This window comes from Bacillus rossius, chromosome 16 (assembly GCF_032445375.1).
Source record: "Bacillus rossius redtenbacheri isolate Brsri chromosome 16, Brsri_v3, whole genome shotgun sequence".
Classification (NCBI taxonomy): Eukaryota; Metazoa; Arthropoda; class Insecta; order Phasmatodea; family Bacillidae; genus Bacillus; species Bacillus rossius.
In genome coordinates this window covers 13,642,023-13,665,721 of record NC_086343.1, presented here as the reverse complement: position 1 = coordinate 13,665,721, position 23,699 = coordinate 13,642,023, and the positions used below count along the sequence as shown (strand labels likewise).

General features: G+C 37.3%; 1 protein-coding gene across 1 annotated transcript; it reads left to right on the top strand.

Moving 5' to 3' along the window:
* The first annotated feature begins 351 nt into the window (after window positions 1-351).
* LOC134540508 (SHC-transforming protein 1) lies at window positions 352-23,691 on the top strand. The gene is made up of 11 exons (XM_063383334.1): window positions 352-892; window positions 2,986-3,056; window positions 3,463-3,523; window positions 5,306-5,479; window positions 6,879-7,042; window positions 10,570-10,790; window positions 12,340-12,474; window positions 14,322-14,437; window positions 15,290-15,400; window positions 15,793-15,941; window positions 17,681-23,691. Exons 1-10 carry the CDS (start codon window positions 761-763, stop codon window positions 15,925-15,927), a joined length of 1,320 nt encoding a protein of 439 aa, XP_063239404.1. The 5' UTR covers window positions 352-760; the 3' UTR covers window positions 15,928-15,941; window positions 17,681-23,691.
* The last annotated feature ends 8 nt before the right edge of the window (window positions 23,692-23,699 follow it).

The following is a 23,699-nucleotide window of genomic DNA, read 5'->3' as shown; positions in this document are numbered from 1 at the left end:
TAAAAGCATAATTTATATGATCCAGTAACCTATTATTAAGAAATAGTCAAAAGAAAATATAATAGCAACTTCTAAAATTACCTATAATTTATTAGCCAGTAAACTTGGGTTGGGACCATGGCAATATAGTTATGTCTGGAAACTTACCTTCGTTCTGCGTCGGCATAGTGAAGCTCGTGGCGGCTTGCGACCTAACGGCGCTAGTAGTAGTTGAAGTCATCATTACTAGCGCTGTTAGTTCACAGATCGCCGTAAGCTTCACTAAGTGGATGAGACACGTCATAAGGCAAAGGATAAGTTGCCAAACCTGTCTCTATGGATGTAGTATCGATATTAATCGATAATAATATATTGTGTTTTATATATATAAATGAGGGCGTGAAGTTTTGTCACATAGATTTGTTTATAAGCGTCGAATTTATTAATCTAGGTTTCGAGTGACATAGAAAAAAGTGTAAATTTGTGTTTTAAAACCTTTTAAATTCTGATTTAATTATTTACTAGTAATGACTTCATTGATGAGTCATACGTGTGGCATACTTACAAATGACAGTTTCAGAATACATTGAACTATCTATAATTAAACGATAAAATAATAGTTCTGTATGAGATTTTGTGGCAATGCACTAACTTAAGTCCTATCCAAACCTGCTGTTGTTTTTTTGAAAGTAGGTTAGGTCATCTTACGTAGTGTGTGATTGACAGTTGTGCACATATTGAAGGTTATGTTCATGTTATTACGGGAGTGACGTTTCCTGTAATGAACATGCCACGCCCTTCGCTAGATTCACAAGTATCTCTAAGCAACGGTAGTTTTATTAGCAAACCAGCAAGAGGATGGTTGCATCCAGATCAATTAATAACCAAAGAAGGAATCACTTATGCTGTTAGGGTAAGTTGGCAAAAATTAGAATTTTATTAGTGTTACTTGGTGTCGATAACCTAATTGTATACTTTCCCATCGTTCAGGGTTCTTGTTCGAATCCAGGGGTGAGCCTAGTGTCATTAATGGCAGTGACTAGGGCTGGAGTTGACCTAGAAGGGTTTTTTTTTTGGTGGGGGGAGGGGGTGTTTATGGCTATCTCATCCCAGACTAGACATGGTTGTTGGGTCGTGGATCAATTGACAGCCTTAGGGCAGCATATTAGGCTTGGTAATGTGTACAGTACTGTACACAGTATGTGGCAGTTACGAACAAGCTAGTTAGATGTACTTGTGTAAAAAAAGCAAGATGAAGATGAGCAAAATTATGTTGATATAAAACATGAGTTATGCCTTGTAAGCTGACCTCGTACTAAATTAATAATAGATACACTCTTTTACACACATCAAATATTTTTACTTCTTGGATGTATTTTATATTTTATAATCATTCTGTAAAATGACATTGTGGTGTTTCAAGTAATTTATCGTTTTTATTGTGTGTTTCATGAGGTTAGCTGCATTTTAAATGCTATAAATTCATTTGAATGTTTGGCTAGGTTAGCTACAATTCAAATGCTGTAAAAATTTATGAAGTCAGGTCAGCTAACTGCATGAATTACATATTACTATTGAATAGGTTATTACTGTAGCTAATCTAACCCAACAAACCCTTCTTTTTTGAAGAATCATCAGTGTTTATACTGAGACAGTTACACATACAAAAATCTACACTTAGAAACATGTATTAATGGAATCAAACAATCACCAATACTACAAAATATGAATAAACATTATATAATTCACCTTGGCAACGACTTAAAATTGCTTATAATATGCCAGCGTTATATCCCATAATTATTTTACTAGAAAATAATTCTAACTCAAATACTTAATGAAATAATACAATTATTATAGTTTTTTTCCTTTCACAGAATGATTAGAAAAAATGTTTGGAAGTTGAAAAAATATCTTTGGATAAATATTTTTTTTTATGTGTCCTGTTCCTAGATAATTACCTAATAGAATAAATAATTTAGTTGCGGAGAAACAACAAACTCTACATTGTTTCTAGTGGCAGTTTGCACAGGCATTTCCTAACTGAAAAGTAAGTTCAACTGGCATCTCCAGTCCCATAAGTTTATCAGTAGGCTATTTAACAGCAATATTTGGTAGTAACTTAGTCATGAAAGAATTACTGTCCGCCCATGGTCGCTGCCTTACAAAGGCTGGCGACAGAACGTGATGCTGAGGGTGTGTGATCTCATCACTGCTTGCCAAAATCTCTCATAATACCTAGTCACACAAAGTAATCACAAGGCATTTGTAATTCAGTACACATGATAGAATTGAAAATACTTTGGCAATGCAAACCTCGACTCATAAGTATATCTTAAGGGGTAAGACAGCATAGAGAGAGAAAGAGAAAAGAAGAAAATTTTCTAAAAAAAAACTTATCATATTCATAGGATTTAAGGAAAGTATTTAAAGGAACAAAATGAAAACATTACAGCTATAACATCACTTGAATATTTTAATTTATTCCCTCAATATTTACACTAATTTTGATATTATAGCTTTATGATAACTAAAATATTAAACGTAAGGGTAACCGTTCACACATTGTTTACAATATTTTAAACATAGCTAACCTCATTTAATTGAGCGCTTACGCAAATCTATAGTATTTTAAATTTCAGTATCGTAAACTAACTAAATCATTACACTGTTAATTATTGGTAAACTACTTAAAATATTGAAATGCCATTTTGCACAATAATTAGGAACAAGATAACCCAGCCCGGGGTTTTTTGGCTTTCATTTATTTTTCAAGTATTTTAGAACCCTAACCTTTATTTTTGTATCTGGTGTCCCGTGAGGTAGGTCAGTGGATGACCTGAGTCCAAATTCCTGTCCAGTTATCCTGGCGCTGGTATTCCGTGGTGTCACAGAATCACTTCCAAGCAAATGCTGATGTAGTTCCATGGCCTTCCCTTCATTGCCTGTTTCCCAGAATGATGATAGTACGTAAATGTAATATTTGTCTTAAATGTGTTGTTTCAGTATATTGGTTGCCTTGAAGTAAATAGTTCTATGAAGAGCTTGGATTTTGAGACGCGGTCACAAGTGGCGAAGTAAGTGCACCCTACTGTAAAACTTACTAAGTTTTTTTTTTTCCCAAGATGTAGCAGAATGATAAAAATTAGTATGTAATTATTTAAGTGTAATGTAGTAGTAGTTTTCTTACTTAACAGGGCTATGCAATTTTTTTTTTTCCCAAAAGTGTAGGAATTTTGTATGTGGTAAGAATTAAAATGTATGTCCAGCCCTAGCTGTATTACACTAACCAAGCATTCCTCAGCAAAGAATAAAAAAATATGAGTGTTTAGGGTTGACTGTAGCAGTGAGCAGCTGAAAAATCTTTTTTGTTTTTTCCCTCATTCAGTACTCTGTGAAATACCTCGCTTCATGCTTAGTGCATGCCTGTTAATCACATGAGTGAAAAAAATATCTCTCTAAAAAAGTTTTTTTTTTTTTCAGGGAATGTATAAATAGAGTGTGTGAAGCAGCTGGTTTAAAAACTGCAGACAAAAAGAGGAAGGTCAGTGGTATTGTAATATACTTTTCTTACAGATTATAGTACCTGCAATAAGTCCATGTGCTTATTACAAGTATCTCTTTATACATTTGAAAGTGCATTCATTCAAATTGACTGGTTTAGTTTTATCAGTAAATGATCATAATCAACAAAATACGCGCCACCTAAGTCCTTTCAATTGTTTTAAGCTGGTAAAGGAAATAAACCAAGTAGTTAATTGAAAAATCACAGGTTGTCTGCGTGTCACAGAAGTCACGAAAAAGTCCTCAAATAAACATTAACAGTGGTGGAATTCATAAACAAATTTAATTTACAGTACACTTAAATATCATGGAAATTATCTCTGAAAATATTTTAGCTTTCTAGCTTAAAATTTGCATGTTCCTACGAATAGTAGTTTTATTATGTTTGTATGACCTTGTAATGTAAAACAATTTATTAAAAGGTCCTGAAAGTTCTTAATTTAATTCATAAATTATTATAGACACATCTTGGTTTAACATTTTGTTAAAAGCATGTTTGTAATTTTAACTTTTGGTTTTTCAATTTTTGTAAAAAATTGTTTGGTGCTGCCATTTCACTTACTGTTAATAATAATTTGTGTAAATGATCTTATTTTTTAAATGAAACAAGACAATCAGTTGCAGCTTTAAGTAATCTGTTTTCCAATATTGGCAGTGTTTAGTTATGAGTGTGTCTGCATTTGTTTAGCTGCAGTACTGAGCAAAGTAGTGCGGTGGTAAGACTCTGACCTCGCATTCAAGAAAACTCGAGTTCAAGTTCTGGCGTTCCTGAATTTGGTTTTCCATAATTTTCCGAGATCATTTCAGGCAGATGGTGGGATGGTTACTTAAGTGGCCCGCACACTAGCAGATGTGTTCGTCCACTTGGCTCGGCATGCATGCTCCACACTTGGCCGCTAGCCACACACAACACGTGCTTGCATGACAAGCCCGTACGCTAGCAGCGAGCATATCCTTTAGTGTGTGGGGCGCTTTACTACAAGCCACGGTTGATTACATTCGCAATATCCCTGTTCCAACGACCTTGCTGTAGACAAGACTACCACAAAAAAAAATATTACCAAAAACGTGGTTGTGAAAGCAACAAATGTTTGCTTTGCTTTCGTTCGCTCCTGACCGTTTTTTCAGTGCAGCCCTGTTTGCTAATCGTATAGTATTTACATGCTAAGTAGTTGTAAGCTCCAAAATTGCCCATTGAAAAATTATTAAATAAGAGGAAAATAACCTTTTACCCGAGATTTCATTTTCCGGTCGTCATTACTGTTAACTGTGGAATTTTCCTGTAAAATTATTCTAATAACCGTCTTGCTTTTGTTATCGGGTCACAAATTTTCTTATTAGATATTTACTTCACATTATTTTTTAACTGTAAAAGGTTGCGGAAGTGATCATGATTATTAACATATTCCTGTTACGGAATATTTTGTGGTGTTTACTTATATCCTGTTAACAGCAATTTTTGCTTGATTTGTGTTTTTTTCTTTCTTTTGGGTAAATTTATTTATTTATTAGTTTTCTTCTACAGAAAAAGTGCTTAGCGATGGCGTATGTCCGAAAACTTGCATCAAGTCATGTACCTACTCCCATTGCACAAATCTTTCAAAGATGATAATGATTATTAACGCGCGTGTATGTGACTTGTCACCGATGTCAGATTGAGCACGTTAGCAACCGGGCAGAAGGTCCGGAGGCGCCGTCGGAAAGTGAGGTGACGGCGAGAGTTATGAGGGGTGACGCGGTGGTGCCGGCGGTCCCCCCGCAGGTGGACAAGCGGGTGCTGAGGGCCATCGGGGACCAGCCCATCATGGACCACGCGGGGGCCAATGTGAACCTCAGCATCTCCAGCCTGGGGCTGGTGCTCACGGTGCTGGAGTCGGGCCGGGTCGTCGCCAGGCACGACATGCCCCGCATCTCGTTCGCCTCCGGGGGAGACACGGTCAGTTACCTGCAAGGGCGTCTCCAGGGGTGGGTAGGGTGGGGGGCAGTTTTCCCCCTCTAGAGCCCTAGAGATTAAAAAAAATGTAGCCAAATGCAAAAAAAAAAAAATACATACTTTTCCCCACAACTTGCCCCCTCCCCAGGCCATCAGCTGGCGACGCCCTTGGCGGCCTGTATTGTGCCGGTACTATTGTCAGGACATGTCTGAACTTTCTGGCTGGAGAACCAAAGGTCCCGGGGGCAGGGCTCCGAATCCCGGGAACCGCGAAGCCTTTAAATTTTCCTTGTCGGCGACTTAACTTCTGCCAGGACACCGAGAAATAACTGTACAGTGATTTTTGAAAACACCAGTAATATTTTGTTGTTGTGAAATCTTGTTGTACCGAAACTGGTTAAGTCCAAGAAACTGGCAGTGGTATTTAAATTTCAATAAGTTAACTCTTAATTTTTTACTGATGTAGTACCAAGGTGCTTTATAGAACATTAAAATAAAATCTAAATCTTTGGTTCCTAGATTTTGTGCCTGGCTCCTAAACTTTCAGAGATTGTGTAGAGCCTGGTTTCCGGGTTCTATTCCCAACAGGGTTTGAATTATTCAGCAGTGGAACGTTTCCTTCCCAGGGATCAGGAGTGGGAATTGTTTAGTCATTTCACCTGTAACTGCAAAAGGCTGAGGTGGAACCACTGCAGAATCAATTTGCTTGTTCCACCCGCCCGGTCTCACCACGGCAAACTCCCCGTGGCGATGGCTGGGTGGTGCAAACCAGTTTCCGGGCAAGTCATCACATCTGGGTGGCTGTGGACAAGAAACCAGAGAAATAGCCAGGAAATTAAGAAGTGACAGGGAAAAACCTTTAATCCTCGGATGATTTAAGTAAGGGAATATGGAATTTTCCAGTGTGACCTGGATATTGCGGCAACTAAGAGTCAGGTTATTTAACAAGTTATTTTTTTAACGTGCCCTATCAACAATAATTGTAGTACGCCTATCAGCAATAAATTGTAACTTGCCTAATAACATGTGTACATAATTACAAGCAGACCTGGATATTGTGACAACTAAGAGTCGGGTTATTTAACAAGTTACTTTTGTAACATGCCCTATCAAAAATTGTAGTATGCCTATCAGCAATAAATTGTAACTTGCCTAATTACATGTGTACATAACTACATGCACTTTTTTTTTAATTTTTATTTTTTTTTTACAAATTGATAATTTATGAAGGTATGTTTGGAAAACGAGGCAAGATCAGGGTATTTCGTAGTAACAGTTCTGTAGCCAGCCTGTAAATGGTGATTGTCGGTCGTGGTTGTCTGTGATGACTGTGCGAGTGCCTGCGAGTGGTGGAAGCGTCGGCGCGGCGCGCTGAGCCGCGCTCTCTGGTGGGCCCCGGCAGGACACGCTGGACTTCGTGGCGTACGTGGCCAAGGACGCGAAGGAGTGGCGCGCCTGCTACGTGCTGGAGTGCGGGGGCGGGCTGGCGGCGGACGTCATCACCAGCATCGGGCAGGCCTTCGAGCTGCGCTTCCAGCAGTTCCTCACCCACCCGGCCGTCTCCACGTAGGTGCACCCACTCCCTCCCCCCTCTTTCTCTCTCCGGCCAGGAGCGTGTCTGCCGGTGCTTCCAGCGGGAGGCTGTGCACGGGGCGGATGTGAGGTTTGAGTGGCAACCTTAAGGGCCTTGCCTACCCGGGCACACACACGGTGCGCAGAGCTTCAGGAAAAACAACGCGATTTCAAAACTAGGTACTCGAGATATCCGAGTGGGGGTCTGCTTACGAAAAGCATTTAAGAATTCGCTGAGGCCTGAAAAGTACTTTTAGTTTTGGATCAAGTTTTTAAACTGTATTTATAGAAGAGTTAAAATGGCCAAAACGCATGTTTTCAGTGTAATTTTTAGACGTAAAACAACCAGTACAGTTTCTTGAAAGCACTTAAGGGACTTGCATAACACCTTTATCTTCATTTCTCGGCCATATAATGTTACGGTCGCCGCTCAGATCTCACAGTTGCCCTGTGACGATGAGAAGACTGCGCGCCAGTCCAGAGGAGACACCGCGCTAGAAGCACCAGCGAGCGTCGCTCTTATCATCCCGCCTCACCAACACACATACACCCCTGACGAGGCGGGCCCCTTAAGGGCCCTGCCTTCCTGGACACACACAGAGATTCTGGAAAAACAACACGATTTAAAAACTACTCAAGGCATCAGAGTGGGGTCTGTTTACAAAAAAGTATTTAAGAGTTCTCCGAGGGCCAGGAAGTAGTTTTGTTTCCGGATTAAGTTTTTAAACTGTACATTTTAGAAGAGTAAAATGGCTAAAAGGCATGTTTTCAGAGTAATTTCTAGGCGTATAGAAGCCGGTACAGATTCTTGAAAGCACCCAAGAACCTTCATTTCTCTGCCGTATGTAACTGCTCACATTTCGTAGCTGTCCTATGCACGATAAGACTGCGCACCAGTTCCAAGCCTTGCGCTCAGAGGTGATACCGCGCTAGGAATACCAGCCGAGCATCATGCTTATCATCCCGCCTACACCCCTGACTCAGGCGGGCCCCTCTACATTAGATGGCAGGGAAATGAAGATGAAGGGGTAATGCAATGCCCTCGAGTGCTTTCAAGAATCTGTGCTGGGTATTTCATGTATAATAATTATTCTGAAAAATCAGCGTTTTAGCCCTTTTCACTCTTCCAAATATATAGTTGTGACGTAACAAGTCACAGCGGGATATTCAAAGCTGTCAACAATATATTTAATTTATTATTTATTTTCATATATTTTATTTATAATTCATTGATTTTTTGGACATTACACTGCAATCTGGACTGATAGACTCTATGATATTACATATAACAGGAGCATATCAACAATGGTTTGAACAATATTCATTATTATGAGGCGGCCAATCAAAATCCCGCATTTGATTTTGGCACCTTTTTGAAAGCTTTGTTTGGAATTTAGAATAACTTCTAGTGATGCCATATTAAAATGGACATTCAGTTTTTTTTGGTGCGTATGTACATCGAGTGCAATCATTTTGAAAGTTGTTTAAAAGTGTTATAAATAAGTTGATTCGGACGACGGAACCTACGAAGAAGTGAGTAAGCCTATTTTAATAACAGTCAATACACTTACATCGGTAGTGCTTTACGTCCGTAAATACAGTGAATGAACAGTCACTTACGATTGCAAAATGAGATAAATCGCTAGTAAACGTACTTTTGATGCAGGCCATAACACTATCTCCCCAGAGGTCTGAGAAACTAACAAGATATTAAATCCACCCTGAGCTAAGCCAAATGAAAAACAATTTAGGTTAATTGAAAATTTAACGTAAATTTCACATTTTCTGTAATATTTTTTTCTTTTCAAGCTGATAGAACTGTCCCTCATGAGCATAAATAACATCAAGAACATTTCCAATACATTATTTGTTGTGATAATCAGATACAGAACATTTGCAATTAAATCTGTGCACGCCGTAAATTTTCGGCCGATGAAAGTTAAGGCTAAACACAGTTTTGCTAGATATAAATTTGTATTTTATTTTTAAATAAAATTATTATTTTTTTCTTTGATGTTTGTATATTTAAATAAAATTAGTTGTACTGTCAATCAATGCATGTGTTATTAAATTACACATGTTTAAGGTATGAAATCTGTGAGTTTGTTTAAAAAAATTGATAACAGTAAACGGTATCTAAGATACCTGGCGCCCTGGCAATATTAGAGAGTGTGACTGTGTAGTATGTTATCTATACACGACACTATTGAACCTACTACAAATCAATCACGGAGTTAGTAATGTATGCATATGTATAGTAGTATATAACAGTTGAGGCATAGTTTAAAAATATAACTGCTAATCTGCCCCTCAGTGCGTTATTAAATGCTTTTTTTTAAACAAACCCCACTCGTATATCTAGTGCAATTTTTAAATTGCGTGGTTTCTTCTGATGCTCTGCACACTGTATGTGTGCCTTGATAGACCATTAAGTGCTCTTGCTCTGAATTACATTTGTAAACAATCTTTCAAATTTAATAATAAATTTTTTTAACATGGCATGGTGTATGGAATGTTGGGTTCTGTTAATTATTTTTTTGTAATTAATATTATATATTGTTTGTTAATAGTGTTTACATCACACAGTTTTGTACCAGGTCTTGAAGCGACTATAATTTCTGAGATTATGGTGTAGTTCAAACCACTTAGTTCAAGCTCGGTACTCATATGCAACCCCCACAAAATGACTGCAACACATTAGCGAACATGTACACCAAGGTGATTTTGCTACAACAGGTTATTTACTGTTTTCAGCTGTTTTTTTTGTATCGCTGTCCCAATGTATTATCCCTTATGTGGTGTCACCCGGAGTGTGTTTTTTTTTTTGTAGTCAATTGCAGCCATTAAATATTTTTTTTGTATAAGTTTGCACAAAGTCATTGGGCAAGTAATGTTATACAAAATTACAGTGAGACAATAACAACATATTATTTACAAGTATTTCTTCTTGTCTTGTTTTTTAAGAACACCACCGGCTCTGTAATGAGTAGTGCAGCTGGTTAGAAATACATATTTTCATGTAAAATAAAAGAAGATAAAAAATGCACCTAACACTATTATATATTTTTTTATTACAACACAATTTATTCTTTGACATAGCGGAAAGAAAGAGCCGTATGTTTGATAAGCGTGTTTCCTGTGAATGCCGAGGCAGCTGGTTAGAAATTCTTTCATGTGAAATAAAAGAAAATGAAAAGTGCACCTAACACTATTATATATTTTTTTATTACAACACAATTTATTCTTTGACATAGCGGAAAGAAAGAGCCGTATGTTTGATAAGCGTGTTTCCTGTGAATGCCGAGGCAGCTGGTTATAAATTTTTTCATGTGGAATAAAATAAGATGAAAAATGCACCTAACAATATTATAATTTTTTTTATTACAACACAATTATTCTTTGACGTAGTAGAAAGGAAGAGCCGAATGTTTGATGAGCGTGTTTCTCGTGAGTGCCGAGGCAGCTCGTCGTACAACTGGTGTGTTGCAAAGTCGAGCGTCCGAGTGGTGTTGCGTCGGCAGGCCGAGCGCGGCGGCGGACCGAGAGTGCCCGGGCAGGAGCGACCGGGAGTACTACAACGACCTGCCGGGGAAGATGCCCCCGGAGCTGGGGCCCCCGCCCGTGCCCCCCCTGCCCGTCCTGCACTCCGGGGGCCCGGGGCCTTCCTCGCGGGCGGCGGGCGACAACAAGCCGGGGAGCAACGGCGTCGTCCACCGCGGCAACGTCGACCGGCAGGCGAGAGGTCGGTGCGAATGGCCATGACTTGGAGACGTGCGAAAATTCACGGACTCATTTCGCGATAGGCCAAGCATCAAAACAACTATTCCTTTCGTACCGCTTCTGCAATCGGCCCACGTTTCATCCGGGGGACTGTGAGCCGATGGGAAACACTGAACCAAGAAAGTGCCGAATTACGGACAGCCTAGTTGAGACGTCTCGCACGTCGGTAGCCAATGAACAGGTGTCGTTCCCGCGAGTATTTAAAGGAACTGTGGAGTCCATCCTAGAGGTCAATGAATCCGCGAATTTTTGCAGGTCTCTAGCCATGACTTTACAGTACCAGTGTCAGCGTCTAAAAAAACAATGTGTGATACACAGAAATTGTTCAAATTGTATTTGGATTACTTTAACACCTTGATGTATAAAGCTGAAAGTGTGCGTGTGTGTGTATTACTTACTTTTAAAAGATTTTACTTTCATTTCCATTAGAAGTCTGAATTGAAATCACTTAACTGTGCACACGCATCAAGAGATTTCGGTCATCTGTCACAGCCCTGGTCTGGATGGTGACTGGTAATCAAAGTTTGACTGTATTTTATTTGAGCTTGAGGTCTCTTCGACGAGGTCACTAGTGACAGTTCTGCACAACTACTTAGAACATGATTTCGAGGAAGAAATGTCCCACGGCCCATTCTAAGAAACCATTCCAGCATTTTCCTGTGTTGTCTTTGGGAAAACATGGAAAACTGAAATCAAAAATGCCAGATCAGGGTTCGAACCCATGCCACTTGGAATGTGTTTTCGGTGACTTACCACTGGCCCGCCTCGCTACGTGTCTATTGTGATGGAAACAAAATGTGAGTCAGTACCCTTTATAACACCGAAATACGGGTTAATACATCATGCAGCACTGAAATTAAAGTCTAGTCCTGAAATAGAACAGAATTAAGTGCAGCACTATTTAATCACTGAGGTTAGGACCAAGGTACTTGGTAAGAGATGAACAGTAGAGATAGCCTTTTTTTTGCATTCCAAAATCTAAATAATCATATATGTAATTTAAGATCATTTAAGTTTGTTGTTTGAAACAAAATGTATGGACCAAATGGGTTGTAAGCATTTTTATATATCTAGACACAAACTCTTTTAACATTTTAACCTCTTTTCTTCTTTTTCTAAGGAACTTGGAGAATGAAATGAAAGTAACCTTAACCTGACTGAAGCCTGCAAAGATAGAATCCGATAATTTATTTATTTTTTGATACAGAGGAAAGAGTTAGAAAAATTATGTGTTTTAATAAAGGGATTCCTATTGTATACACATCTTTGAAGAAGAAAATTGTACTTTAATTAATTAGTGATAGTTACAAAAATTCTTCAAAAAATTATAATTTAGGGTCATTGCTTTGAAACTAATTATCAGCGAATTGAATCTACATATTAAAAAAAAATAAGTTTGTTTATCTTTGTTAGTTACATAAATTTGTTAAATGTGCCTGCAAGTTTGGTTGTAGAAAATGTTCCTTGTTGGTTGTTTCAGTGTTCTACTGTGCGCTTGCTTTGCTTTGCAGAAGTGGTGACCAGCAACTTGATCGACCTGAACTGCGAGGCCGCCCCCCCTCCGCCCATACTGACCGCGCCCCCTCGCAGGGAGCATGACTACGTCAACGACATCATCGTCAACAACAGGGACGTGTTCGACATGCGTGAGTAGCTTCCGTCGCCGGGCTCCTGCACTCTGCCGTGTTCCCGCCGGGGCCAACATTTTTTCATTCATGTCTTTGTGAACATGTCTGTAGCGTCCAATGAGGCTTCCAACTTAACACTTTAGCAGACAACAGATACTTTAATGCTTATCGCTTGAAGATTTACCTTTCCGTAACCGCTGAAACGAATAACGCCGAATTAGACGCAGAAAAAAAATTTTTACAGTTATTTTGTGAACTAAAGAAAAAAAAAATGTTTTCAATTAAAAAAAAAAATTTTCTGTAACATTAAAAATTGTATGTAGTTTAAAGACCCTGCTGTAAGTACCTACAATGTTACTGTTATGAGTGCTGTTTCCCTAAAATGGAAGAATGTACGTGCACAGTAAATAAAAAAAGAATTATATTGAACTATTGTAATACATGAATGTGTTCATTTCATGTATAACTAGGAATTAATATAACTGTACTGTACTTTCCCATACCAGGATTATTCTTTTCCTCTCAGGAGTGACAGTGTAATTATTGTTCAGATCACTCCCTAGAAGGCTATCCTTGTCCGATACCTGGCTTGTTGGTCGAATCTGGATTTCTCACAAGTGGACAACATGGTGGGTTGTTTTGAACTGGTGGATTCTCTTGTGTTAATTCTTCTCCCCGTCAACCCCCCCCCCCCCCCCCCCCCCCACTTAGACTTTATTCTGTCTTTGTTCCATTCTCGTCTTGTCATTTCATCACCTCGCTCTCTCTCATCACTTGTACCATCTCATTCTCACACCTCTCACCATCTCATCTCTTCGTACCGTATCACCATCTCTCAGCATCTTGTCATTAGACACGGTCTCATCACCTCTCACAAAAGCTTTCTGTCCTGATAATGCCTCCCCGCCATGAATTTTCAAACCTCTCTAAGACTTTTGGTGTATATGGTACACAGCTAGAATCTCAGAAACTGTTTGCAATCATTTTGCAAACAAAAAAAATAATAATAAATCTGAAAGTTGGTACTCTGTGTATAACATCACCCTTCTCACGACGGAACACTTTCTGGTGAATGGTGGCTCGTGACGTTACAGGGTGTCTACTAGGTCACGAAAGTCACGAAAAAGTCACGAATGTTGTAAAAGGTCACGAAAGTCGTGAAAAAGTCACCATTTTTAAGTATATTTTGGTAAAAGTCACAAAAAAATTAATTACAAGGCTAATGTGTATTTCTTGTGCACTGATCTTGTATATACCATATTTTTTGTGCTTTTGGCAGCTTGCATTTTCAGGAAAATCATCGCTTAAGATGTTCCCACACAATAAATTTTCCCGTGTTTAACTAGGCCAGTCCCGCCATTTTCGCCATAAGACGTTTGCTTTAAAATCCCGTTCAAAATGTTGCTTACAGCTTCTATTCTCTTACGTGCAACGTCATAATTTTCACATAGAATGCAGAGAAAATTTTAATAATAGTGATTTGCTCTTCTTTATTTAAAAAAAAAAAAAGTCCATTAGAATGCTGTGAAAATGTAATTTATTCAATTCTCGTACCTTGCACGCTTAAAAAAAGGGTGGTATTCGTTCTGTGGCGGCCACGGCATAGTCAGTTTCATTCTTACTCTACAGAGCGCACATAATCGATTGTAGCTGTCAAGGCGTCAATGCGCGCGACCCGCGGCCATATCGATAAGTTGTTAGCTTAACTTATTTTTGTAACATTTAAAAATTAAAACATTTTGACAAGTTTCGTGGTCACACTTCAGTAGAAATTGTCAAGAAAAAGTCACTAATTTTTATTTTTGTAACTCGGTAGACACCCTGCGTTAGTGCTGCTGCAGTTCAGTGCTCCTTGGTTTGACCAGAGCCGTTCACCGCCGCGGTGCCGACTGCCAGCGCGTCCCAGAAGCTGCAGCTGCAGAGGGAGGTGTGGTTCCACGGCCCGGTCAGTCGGCAGGACGCGGAGGCCCTGCTCACCAAGGTGATCCGGCTCTCTGTGGGACTGTTGATACCGTGTCGGAACAATATCAGTCAAGCCCGTTTTTTTTTGTTTGGTGTTAACCGTAATCAGGCCCGTGCACTTCCGTGATTTTTCAGTTCCTTCAAAAATATTCGACCTGGAACCTACTTGAAATATTCTGTTTCAGTTCCAGATATTTTTTTTATATTTTTCTTTTACCTCACATTTCTATACCATATATTGATTGCAAATACAATTTTTCAATATTTTATAGAAAATTTTTACCATCAAACAGGCTGCAGTCTGGTAGAGTTAGATCACAGTGTTCTATTTAAAAAAAATATGTTTGAATATAATTAATTGATACAGGTTTTAGGTAAGTCCTTTAAATTTCTTAAAAAAAAAAAAAAAAAAATTTTTTGTACATGGCAAAGAAGTATGAACTATGCCATGTGATAAGAAAAACTACTTTTGTCGTTCCACTCTTATAACTAACGAAACGTATAATCAGTTGACATGATGCATTTCTAAATTCAACTGTGCCCCATGCTTTTGTTTGAATCCACAAGTTCAGATATGTGCAGTTTTACACTAACAAATCAAAATTTTGTCATAACTTAGAGAAAAATCAAATAAACCTCAAAAAATATATATATTCCTAAACTAATATGTATATACCCAAGGCTGCCATACGATCAAAGTAGTCTTTATCTCTTCAAGTGTATAAATAAATATTTTTCTTAAAAATATGCAAATTAGGATGTGTGTTACAAAATTTTGGTTCTTAAAAGCTCTTGATTGTTGTGGAAACAGCAGCAGTATCAAAGAATAGACTTGAGCCAACATTAATTCAGTACGACCTTGTTTTCGCAGGATGGAGACTTCTTGGTGCGGGAATCCCAGGGCTCGCCAGGCCAGTACGTCTTGACGGGGATGCAGAACAACATTAAGAAACACTTGTTGCTGGTCGACCCTGAAGGAGTGGTGAGTTTATATTCATATACACAGACGCTGTATCAATTTTCGAGGCAAGATATTATTTTTTTTTCATTTTAGTCCAGTTTAATTTTAAAGAAATATTTTGGTTATTAGTTTTGTAGTTCTAAACGCTGTTTATTCCTGAAAATAAAGCTAGTTATGGCAATGTTTGAAGTACTGAAACATGAACTTAACAATTTCTGAAACAGTGTTTTATTTGTTGTTTGATGATTTTTGTTAAGATTCGATAATGAAACCAGACACACTAGCTGGATTCTGTATTTTGGCTCTGCGCAACCCCCTTCTGGAATACGATGCGTGTGTTTATTTGTAGATTGTTTTGTTACCGCAGTGTGTGACGTCCACAACAGGCTCTGTTCATCCTTTCTTTCTTCCAGGTTCGGACCAAAGATCGCATGTTCGAAAGTGTGAGCCACTTAATCAACTACCACTGTGAAAATGAGCTGCCGATCATCTCGGTGGAAAGTGCGCTGGTGTTGCGGCGTCCTGTCCACAGGACACGGCAACCATGAGATTCACAAAACAGGTACGTATTGGTCCCGCAATTCCATTTCGAAAGTGGTCTGCAACCTTGGAAGATGTTTTCTAAACTGCCCAGTAGCTACTTTTATCTGGCCTATGTTCTATTTTTTTTTGTTTGGGCCGAGGCCCTTGTTACATTTGAAACTGTTCATCCTGGCACGTTCAGGACCTGAGTCATGCCAGGTTAGCGAATTTACCAAGTTATCTAACATATCTGTACATACACAGCCTTATGCAGAGACCTCCCTTTAAAACGAAAAAGGTAGTTTTAACTACCCTGCAAGAAACTCTCTTCTTCAATGCTTCCTAAATTTCAAGTAAAGGTAGCTGTCAGGAATTAGCCAACCAGACCTGAGCCTTAAGGCTTCCTAAATATACATATTGGACTAAATTCTCAGAAATGGAGGGGAGGGGGGGGGGGGAAGGCAGTAGTTAATTAAATGACTACGTTAATTTAGAGAGAAATTTGACTTGTGCTGATTGTAAATAATAAATAATTTATCTTAATGAACATGTAGGAAGAGATTTGTTGCATATTTTAACATTCTTAATATTCTAGTGTTGGACCACTGCAGCATCTAGACCAGACATTTGTGTACATTTGACATGTAATTGAAGCGATGATTTAATAAACAGTTGAATCGTTACGTGAGTGTTAATGCTATGAAATATCTTTGTGGACTAGTTTTAATTTTCAGGGAGAGTTTTGGGTTTAATTTATAGCATTATTGTGGTATGGCTTTTTAAAACTTCATTCGTAAGTCTGTTTGAAAATTATAAATAAAAGTGTGCAATGTTGATTTTTGCAATTCTAATGCTGCCAGATTTTTTTTCCATCTATAAAAATCAATTTCTAGAAGTATGTACTTTAGTGCTATCTGTAATTCAGAACATGATTTGCAAATATTGGAAACGCGACATTTGTGGCTCGTTTGGCCCAAATAGTGCTCAACTCAGTTTTGAACTTTATTCAGAATATTAAATAAAAATATGTCTAAAAGTATGAATACAATGTATACTTAAACTATCAAATATCAACCCATATATTTGGTACAAATACGTATCAGAATGTAAAAATTTGCTATTTAGTAAAGGTTTGAGCCGGCCTTTTAGCGACTCTACACGGCACTTAAGGGTCGTCCATTAATCACGTCATGTTTTTTTTAGCAAATTTTTAACACCCCCCTCCCCCCTTGTGATCTGTGGTGAGGTTTCAGACTCATTTCCCCCCCCCCCCCCTCCCCAATAAATCACGTGTATTTTTTTGGTACAAATTTTTTTAAAAAATTTCAGAATATTATCTTTAAATATAGGTATAATCTAATTTAATTCTGGAAAATTAAGCAAGCATGTATTCCGAGCCAAAATCACAGTCTTACTGGCGACTGGCAAGCCGAGCCGGGTGGTTCATGTTGCGGCGGGCGGGGATATTGTTGCCAGGCTACGGCGAGTCAAGGTCACGCGTCGCTTTTCGGTTTTTTTACAACCCCCCCCCCCCTTTTCGAGCCTCACGTGATTAATGGACGATCCCTTACAGAAATGAAGTGAATCACAGGCTGCTACGTTGGGACGTATAACAAGACAGCAGCCAATGAGTGGGTGGCATTTGACCGAGTGTAGGTAGAACTATGGAGTTCATCCTACAGGTCATTGAACCCGCAAATTTTTCCGGTCCCTAGTCATGAATTAAAGAGCCATGTCTGTATTTCTGCAGCTGTTTTTTATTTATTTATTTATTTTCAGGGTGCTCTACATGGAATGGTCATCTGTATGCAGATGCACACGGCACGTCAGCGAGTGTAAGGACACGTTCGTGCTGTCTGTGTTTGAAGACGACACTTCGAACCCGTAGGTAACTTGTGTTTGTGGGAGTCTTCGGCGAGCTCGCCTGCTCACATGTGTGTGAATATTGGTGGCTGTTGCCACGGGTGCTGCTCGAGCTTAGGTGTTTCAGCCGACGAATGGACGTTTCTACGTGCTCTATCCGGTAGGCATAGTTGAGTGTTTTTGCTGGCCGTTGCTTGCTGGGATACTGCTAGTGTATTCTGTGTAAAAAAAAAAAAAAATATTTTTTATGTTGTTATATATGTTTGGGGGGAAGATGGGAGGGCTGTATCCCCTTTACCACCCCAAAATTAAAAAAAAAAAAATGCAAAGAATTTGAAAGTAAACGACGAGAGAAGTGGTTCTAACCCCACTCTAAATTAAATTTTGCCTATGCTCGTGGTGAGATGTGATACAGGGAAACAGTACCTCTTGGCCTATGCAAGTACTGGGAGTACAAATGAGGTAGCACGTTTTAGGAACTATAGGTTCCGCAAAAAAAATTTTTTTTACCGTAGCTTTACTTGGAACTCCCAAGAAGTTTCATTTGAATCTTGCCGCAAGAGAAAATTTTTGGCCGTTGTTACGTCTGCCTAAAGGTAAAGCCCGTATCACGCTGTGGAAGTTTCCTTGGAAGGTTTTCCATGGCAGCGGATGTGGATGGTTCTGTGGAAGAATTAGCATAGCGCTGGCCGTTTTCGTGGAAGTCTTTGTAATAGGTCGTTTTCGAATTTCTGTGGAAGGTTTCATAGAAGGTGGAATTTTATCCAATCAGAGTGAAGTGGTAGTAGGTCCCTAGTGTTAAAAACTGTTAATTATTTTGGAGGGATTTAAGTTTTCTTGATTGTTGATTCAAAACACTATGAACATTTGGTCTGTTGAAGCAGTTACAACATTATGCGACAATTATGAGAAACATCCATGTTCATATAATACAAAAATGGTTAATTATCAGCACAGAATCATTCACACAAGCCAGGCCTACATATTCTACGTGTGACAGTTTCTTCCGTAGAAACATCATACCTGCTGCCATGGAGTCTTGGCTAGGAGTTTTTAGCGGATCCTGCAGAAACCATCCATCTGTGTAAGACAAGATTTTATGGTTTCATTTTTATTCTAATTTCATTTTTAAAACAGAATATTTCGGATTTTGGTATTCTTGTTTTATTTTTATAAAAGCTGTTTTGTAATACTTACAACACCAAAATAGTGGTTGAATTTATAGGCTGGATTAATCTACCTATAAAATAATTTGAACTAAATTGGTCTAAAACAAAATAAAAATAAATAAGTGAATATTTGTGGTTTAAAAGTGATACACAATAAGAGATGAACAATAAAACTAATTAAATTGAATTTCTGATCCATGCACTTTGGTACAATTTTTTTGTCCCGAAATGACATTAGGTACTTGAATTTCAAACATTAAATGATAGCTTTTTTTATGATTTGAATTAAGTTTTGGTTAAATGCTACATAATTCCATGATGCAACTTCAATTTTGGTGCTATTTGGTGTATTAACTTGAATTTTGGTGGTATGCTGTGTTTTTACATGCATTTTGGTGATATTTCGGATTTATGGCAATCCACCATATAATCTTGCCCCTAATCATGTGATACGGGCTTAAGCCTTAAGGCGTTTCCTGATTTGTCAGTCCCAAGCGAGGAGCTTGTCCTGGTTGGCCTATCTGCTTTTCAAAAATACATTTTTGTTGCAGGGCTGGTTAAGTCTGAATTCCTATTTCATTTTAATTTAGACTGCTGATATGTTATCAACATTTTTGTGAGTTTAAAACTCACTATAAAATTGGTCAGTTGAGTACCCAAAATGTTGCAAATTAAAATTGTACAACAAAAATGAATATATATCTAGACTATATTTTTTTATAAAAGATTTTAAGGTTACTAAATAAATTGTTTAAATGGCTGTTTTGATTAATAGATATCAGATTGTATAGGTACATAACTAAAAATTTAAGATATTTAAAGGATTGCAAATTTTATATTGGCAGCATTGGACAAAATATTTTAAATAATTTGGCCCCAGTAATTTTTAAGTAAAGTTTTTTGTTCAGTAATTTGTGATATTGCAATTGGTTTGTTTTGTCTCAAACTTGTAGGGTTTTTTTTTGTGCGTGTACGCACTCCTTTTCTTTTAATTTTATGCCAGCAGTGGTCCAATGACTGATAAGTAGAGTCCTACCTCAATGATTCAAAAAAAATCCACATCCGTAAGGCATAATTCATATCCACAACTTATTTATGTTCCAAGCTACTAAAAAAACTGATAGAAGACACAAAAATATTACATGACCTCAAACATTATCACTATTAGGTAGTTTCATTCAGTGTACATACGGAACATAAAATATTACAAACATAATTTTTAAAGTTCATGATTTACAACATTAATTGTGGCAAATTATATAAACTTTTCAAAATCATGTACAGTAGATAGTAGTATAATTAATTAAAAAATAAATAAGAATAAATCCAATTCAAAAATATTACATCAATAGCAGCAATTGATTCATCAGAACTTAGGCTGATATAATTATCGGGACTGGCCACGTCTTGTCATGTACGGCCATTTCTAAGATTGGTGTATATGGAGCATCACTATATGATACTATGTGGCTGCCAGTTTCCTTCAGTAGCCGAGCTGAAAGTGTTCCGGAGAAGGGTTGCATTCGATAGGGCAATTTCAAGCATGTGGTTTGATACAGAACTGTTAATTCTGGGAAGTTCAAGACAACCCGTTATGTGGTACAGCATTTGTGAACAGTACATGAACAAAAATACAGGGGAAAAATGTGACTAGTGGTGGTCTAGAAAATTACAGGATATGATTTTTGAAAGAGAAATGAGAAGCTTAATATGCATCCCGGTACAGATTTATAAAAGGTATGCACATAAACATACCTATTCAGGTGTATTTGTTTTGCCCCCGATACCGGCCCTTCGCCAAGAAAATGCAGGTATGTTGCAATAGTACAACTGCAATCTCTTTGGTCTTTCATGTCACGACGGACCTAAGCTATTGGCATGGCCACACGTAATCACTTGTACAAGACGTCAATTAAAGAACCCCGCGGGGCTATTAACACATAAACTTGCACCGCTCACTGCTCAAACAACGCTTTGTTTGTTGAGTGTGCTTAATGCTTCCATTCAGAATATAGGAAATTAACTGATTTTTCGCATACCAACAATATGAGTTGTTTTGCAAGTTGCATTTTAAGTCAACGTGCAGAAAGTTTCCTGAAGGCATTATGTATGAACAGACCTTAAATAAGAACAGACACTTCCAAACATCTATTGCTACAAATAAAAAATGAAATCCAAGCACTACTTTTCCAATGTATGCAATGAAAGTTTTTTTTTTTCTTCTAAAAATTAAATGCTATTAAATCTTGTATATTTACAATAAATAATGTGTTTCAAATAATGGCCTGTTTTTAGTATTCCAGATTGATGTTGGCTCAACATTAGATTTTTTGCATGAAATGTGTTGCTTTATTATGTATAATGAACTATCTTTGATAAACGATGTTTAAGTGAATGGATACTATCTTGTTTATTTTAACTATATGTATATATGTATTTTTAGATGTATGATCATAGCTGTAATCTTTATGTATTGATATTTTCTTTGTGTAACTGACGTATGTATTTTGTTACTTTGGAATGAAATTTCAGATGCATGTAATGAAATAACTTGGATATCTTTGTTTATGTTGACAAAACAAAAATGTTTATGTAGATAAAAAAATTTGTGGCAACAAGGGCTTTAATGAGCATGTGAAAGGTTAATCAAAGTTTTCTTGCACACTTACATGGGTCAAATCAGTATTTTCTGTAATGCAAATCTATTATCTCTTCTTCTCATATATGTTAAAAAAAAAACTTATATTTAGCTTAAAACTATCAATTGCATTAGTATGTCATTTTTACATGTCTGCTTTTGGAGTGTACACAATTTACCCAGAAAGGAATTATTGTGTTACTGATAAAAAGTCCAGGAATACAACATATAGAAATGACTTCAACTATTTTTTTTTTTTTGCCAATTTAAATATGTACGTGAAAGTGACCAAAAATTATGAATAAATCCATGACGAAATTAGTATGTAATCGGTTACTTACGAATGAGGCATTTTATACTTTGTTGCAATCTTACAGAACCTGGAATTCCTGGGTTGCTAGTTTTTTGAATGAGCTGGTAAAGGGCTTTTGTTTCAGTAGTTATTGTCAATGCCTTTGGCACCACCATAGTAATACGACGGAGAATTGGGCAGTATTTGTAATATCCTAATATCTGTTGATCTTCAATGTATTCTTCATGTCTGGAAAACAACTTTATGATAGTCATGCACCCATGTTGCCATAAAGTATGTATTGTACTGCAGTACCTGTTGTAGCTTGCTGTCATGAGTGTATAAATAAGTTATGTGCTCTGTTTAATGTTAAGTAAATATTACCATTTCTTGTACTTCATTGTAAACTTATCAGTATCTCATGTATGTATCTCTAGAATACTATTCGCTGTTTTGCTACTCATTTATCCGCTGTATTAACCTGATTAGAGGCAGAAGTTTTAATTCTTAAAACCTGCTCGCAAAAACATATGTTGGCCTGAGATTGTGCACCAAGAGATCTCTTGAGTAGACTTAAATATATGTTTAAAAAAAAAGTAAAATGTTAATATCATTGATTGTCCATAATATAGCATTCATTTTATTTCTTGTGTGGATTTTATCTGTGTTTTTAGTCACATTTATTCAAAATTTTGCTGTAAACTCAATATCTGTATGCAAATATTTATTCTCTGTCAACAAACTAAAAAATACATCAACAACATTTGATTGCAGGATAACCACCATAGATGGGAAAGAATTTAGTGACTAAATTAGGGTGTATTCTGTACTTCCAACTGCTTACAAGTCTGGAGAAGAAAAAAAAGCAAGTTGAAACAAAAGTTTTTGTTTATGGTATCTTAAGGAATGCTCCTATGAATATGTATTTCTCATGTTTGTATGCCTGTCTACGTTTTAAAATGTAGCATAAACGTCAATAGTGTGGTAGATACATTGTGCTAAATGGAATTTTAAGATGTAGTATTTTAAAGATTTACAATTACCAACCTGTTATTTGTGATTGTGTCAAAAAAAAAAACACTTCTGATAGACATTACGTCAAACAGACGAACAGCTGTGCAGTTGTACACCAATACAGATTTTGCGAAAATAATTTGTGTTGGTGAAGGAGTAGGAAAACAGATGGGTGAAAAAATTAGATTTTGGTTTTTCAGTGCAGGGTCAACAAAAGACAGAAGTTGGCTTGTGATTGGCTATGATAATATTAAGGTAAATACAGTATATTAATGTTTTGTCATTATCAGCTGTTATTGTTTTACTGTGGTTTTGTGTAATGTTAGTGAGACTTGTGTGTGTTTTATTTCAAATGATGGCCTTATCAAACAGGAAATTTAATCTGGTCAACGAATATTGTTTTAAGTATGTTGCATAACAAATAGTGTACACATCAGTATTGTCTGTAACAGTAACCAATGTTATTTTATATTTTAGAACTGCGATGAAAAGTATTTTCTCACTACCGATTAATGTGATTCTTCATTTAAATAAGTGAGAAGTACGAAAATGGATGACATGGCTCTAAATTGAATGTTCTAAATTGTTTTCTAATTTTACCTGCCAAAAGAGAGGTGTTTTCTGCCTCCAGTATAGTATGAAGTGATGTGAAGTAGTAATTCTCTTGTAAGGGAAGAACAGGGTTAGCCCACAAGAAGGGGACAAGGCAAAGGTGTCTTATAAAATTTTTTTGATAATAATTTTAAAATATGCTTTGTATGTTTATTTTTTTGTGTGTACAGTAAAAATTTGTATTAAAGTTGATTCGATGGAATTTGTTGG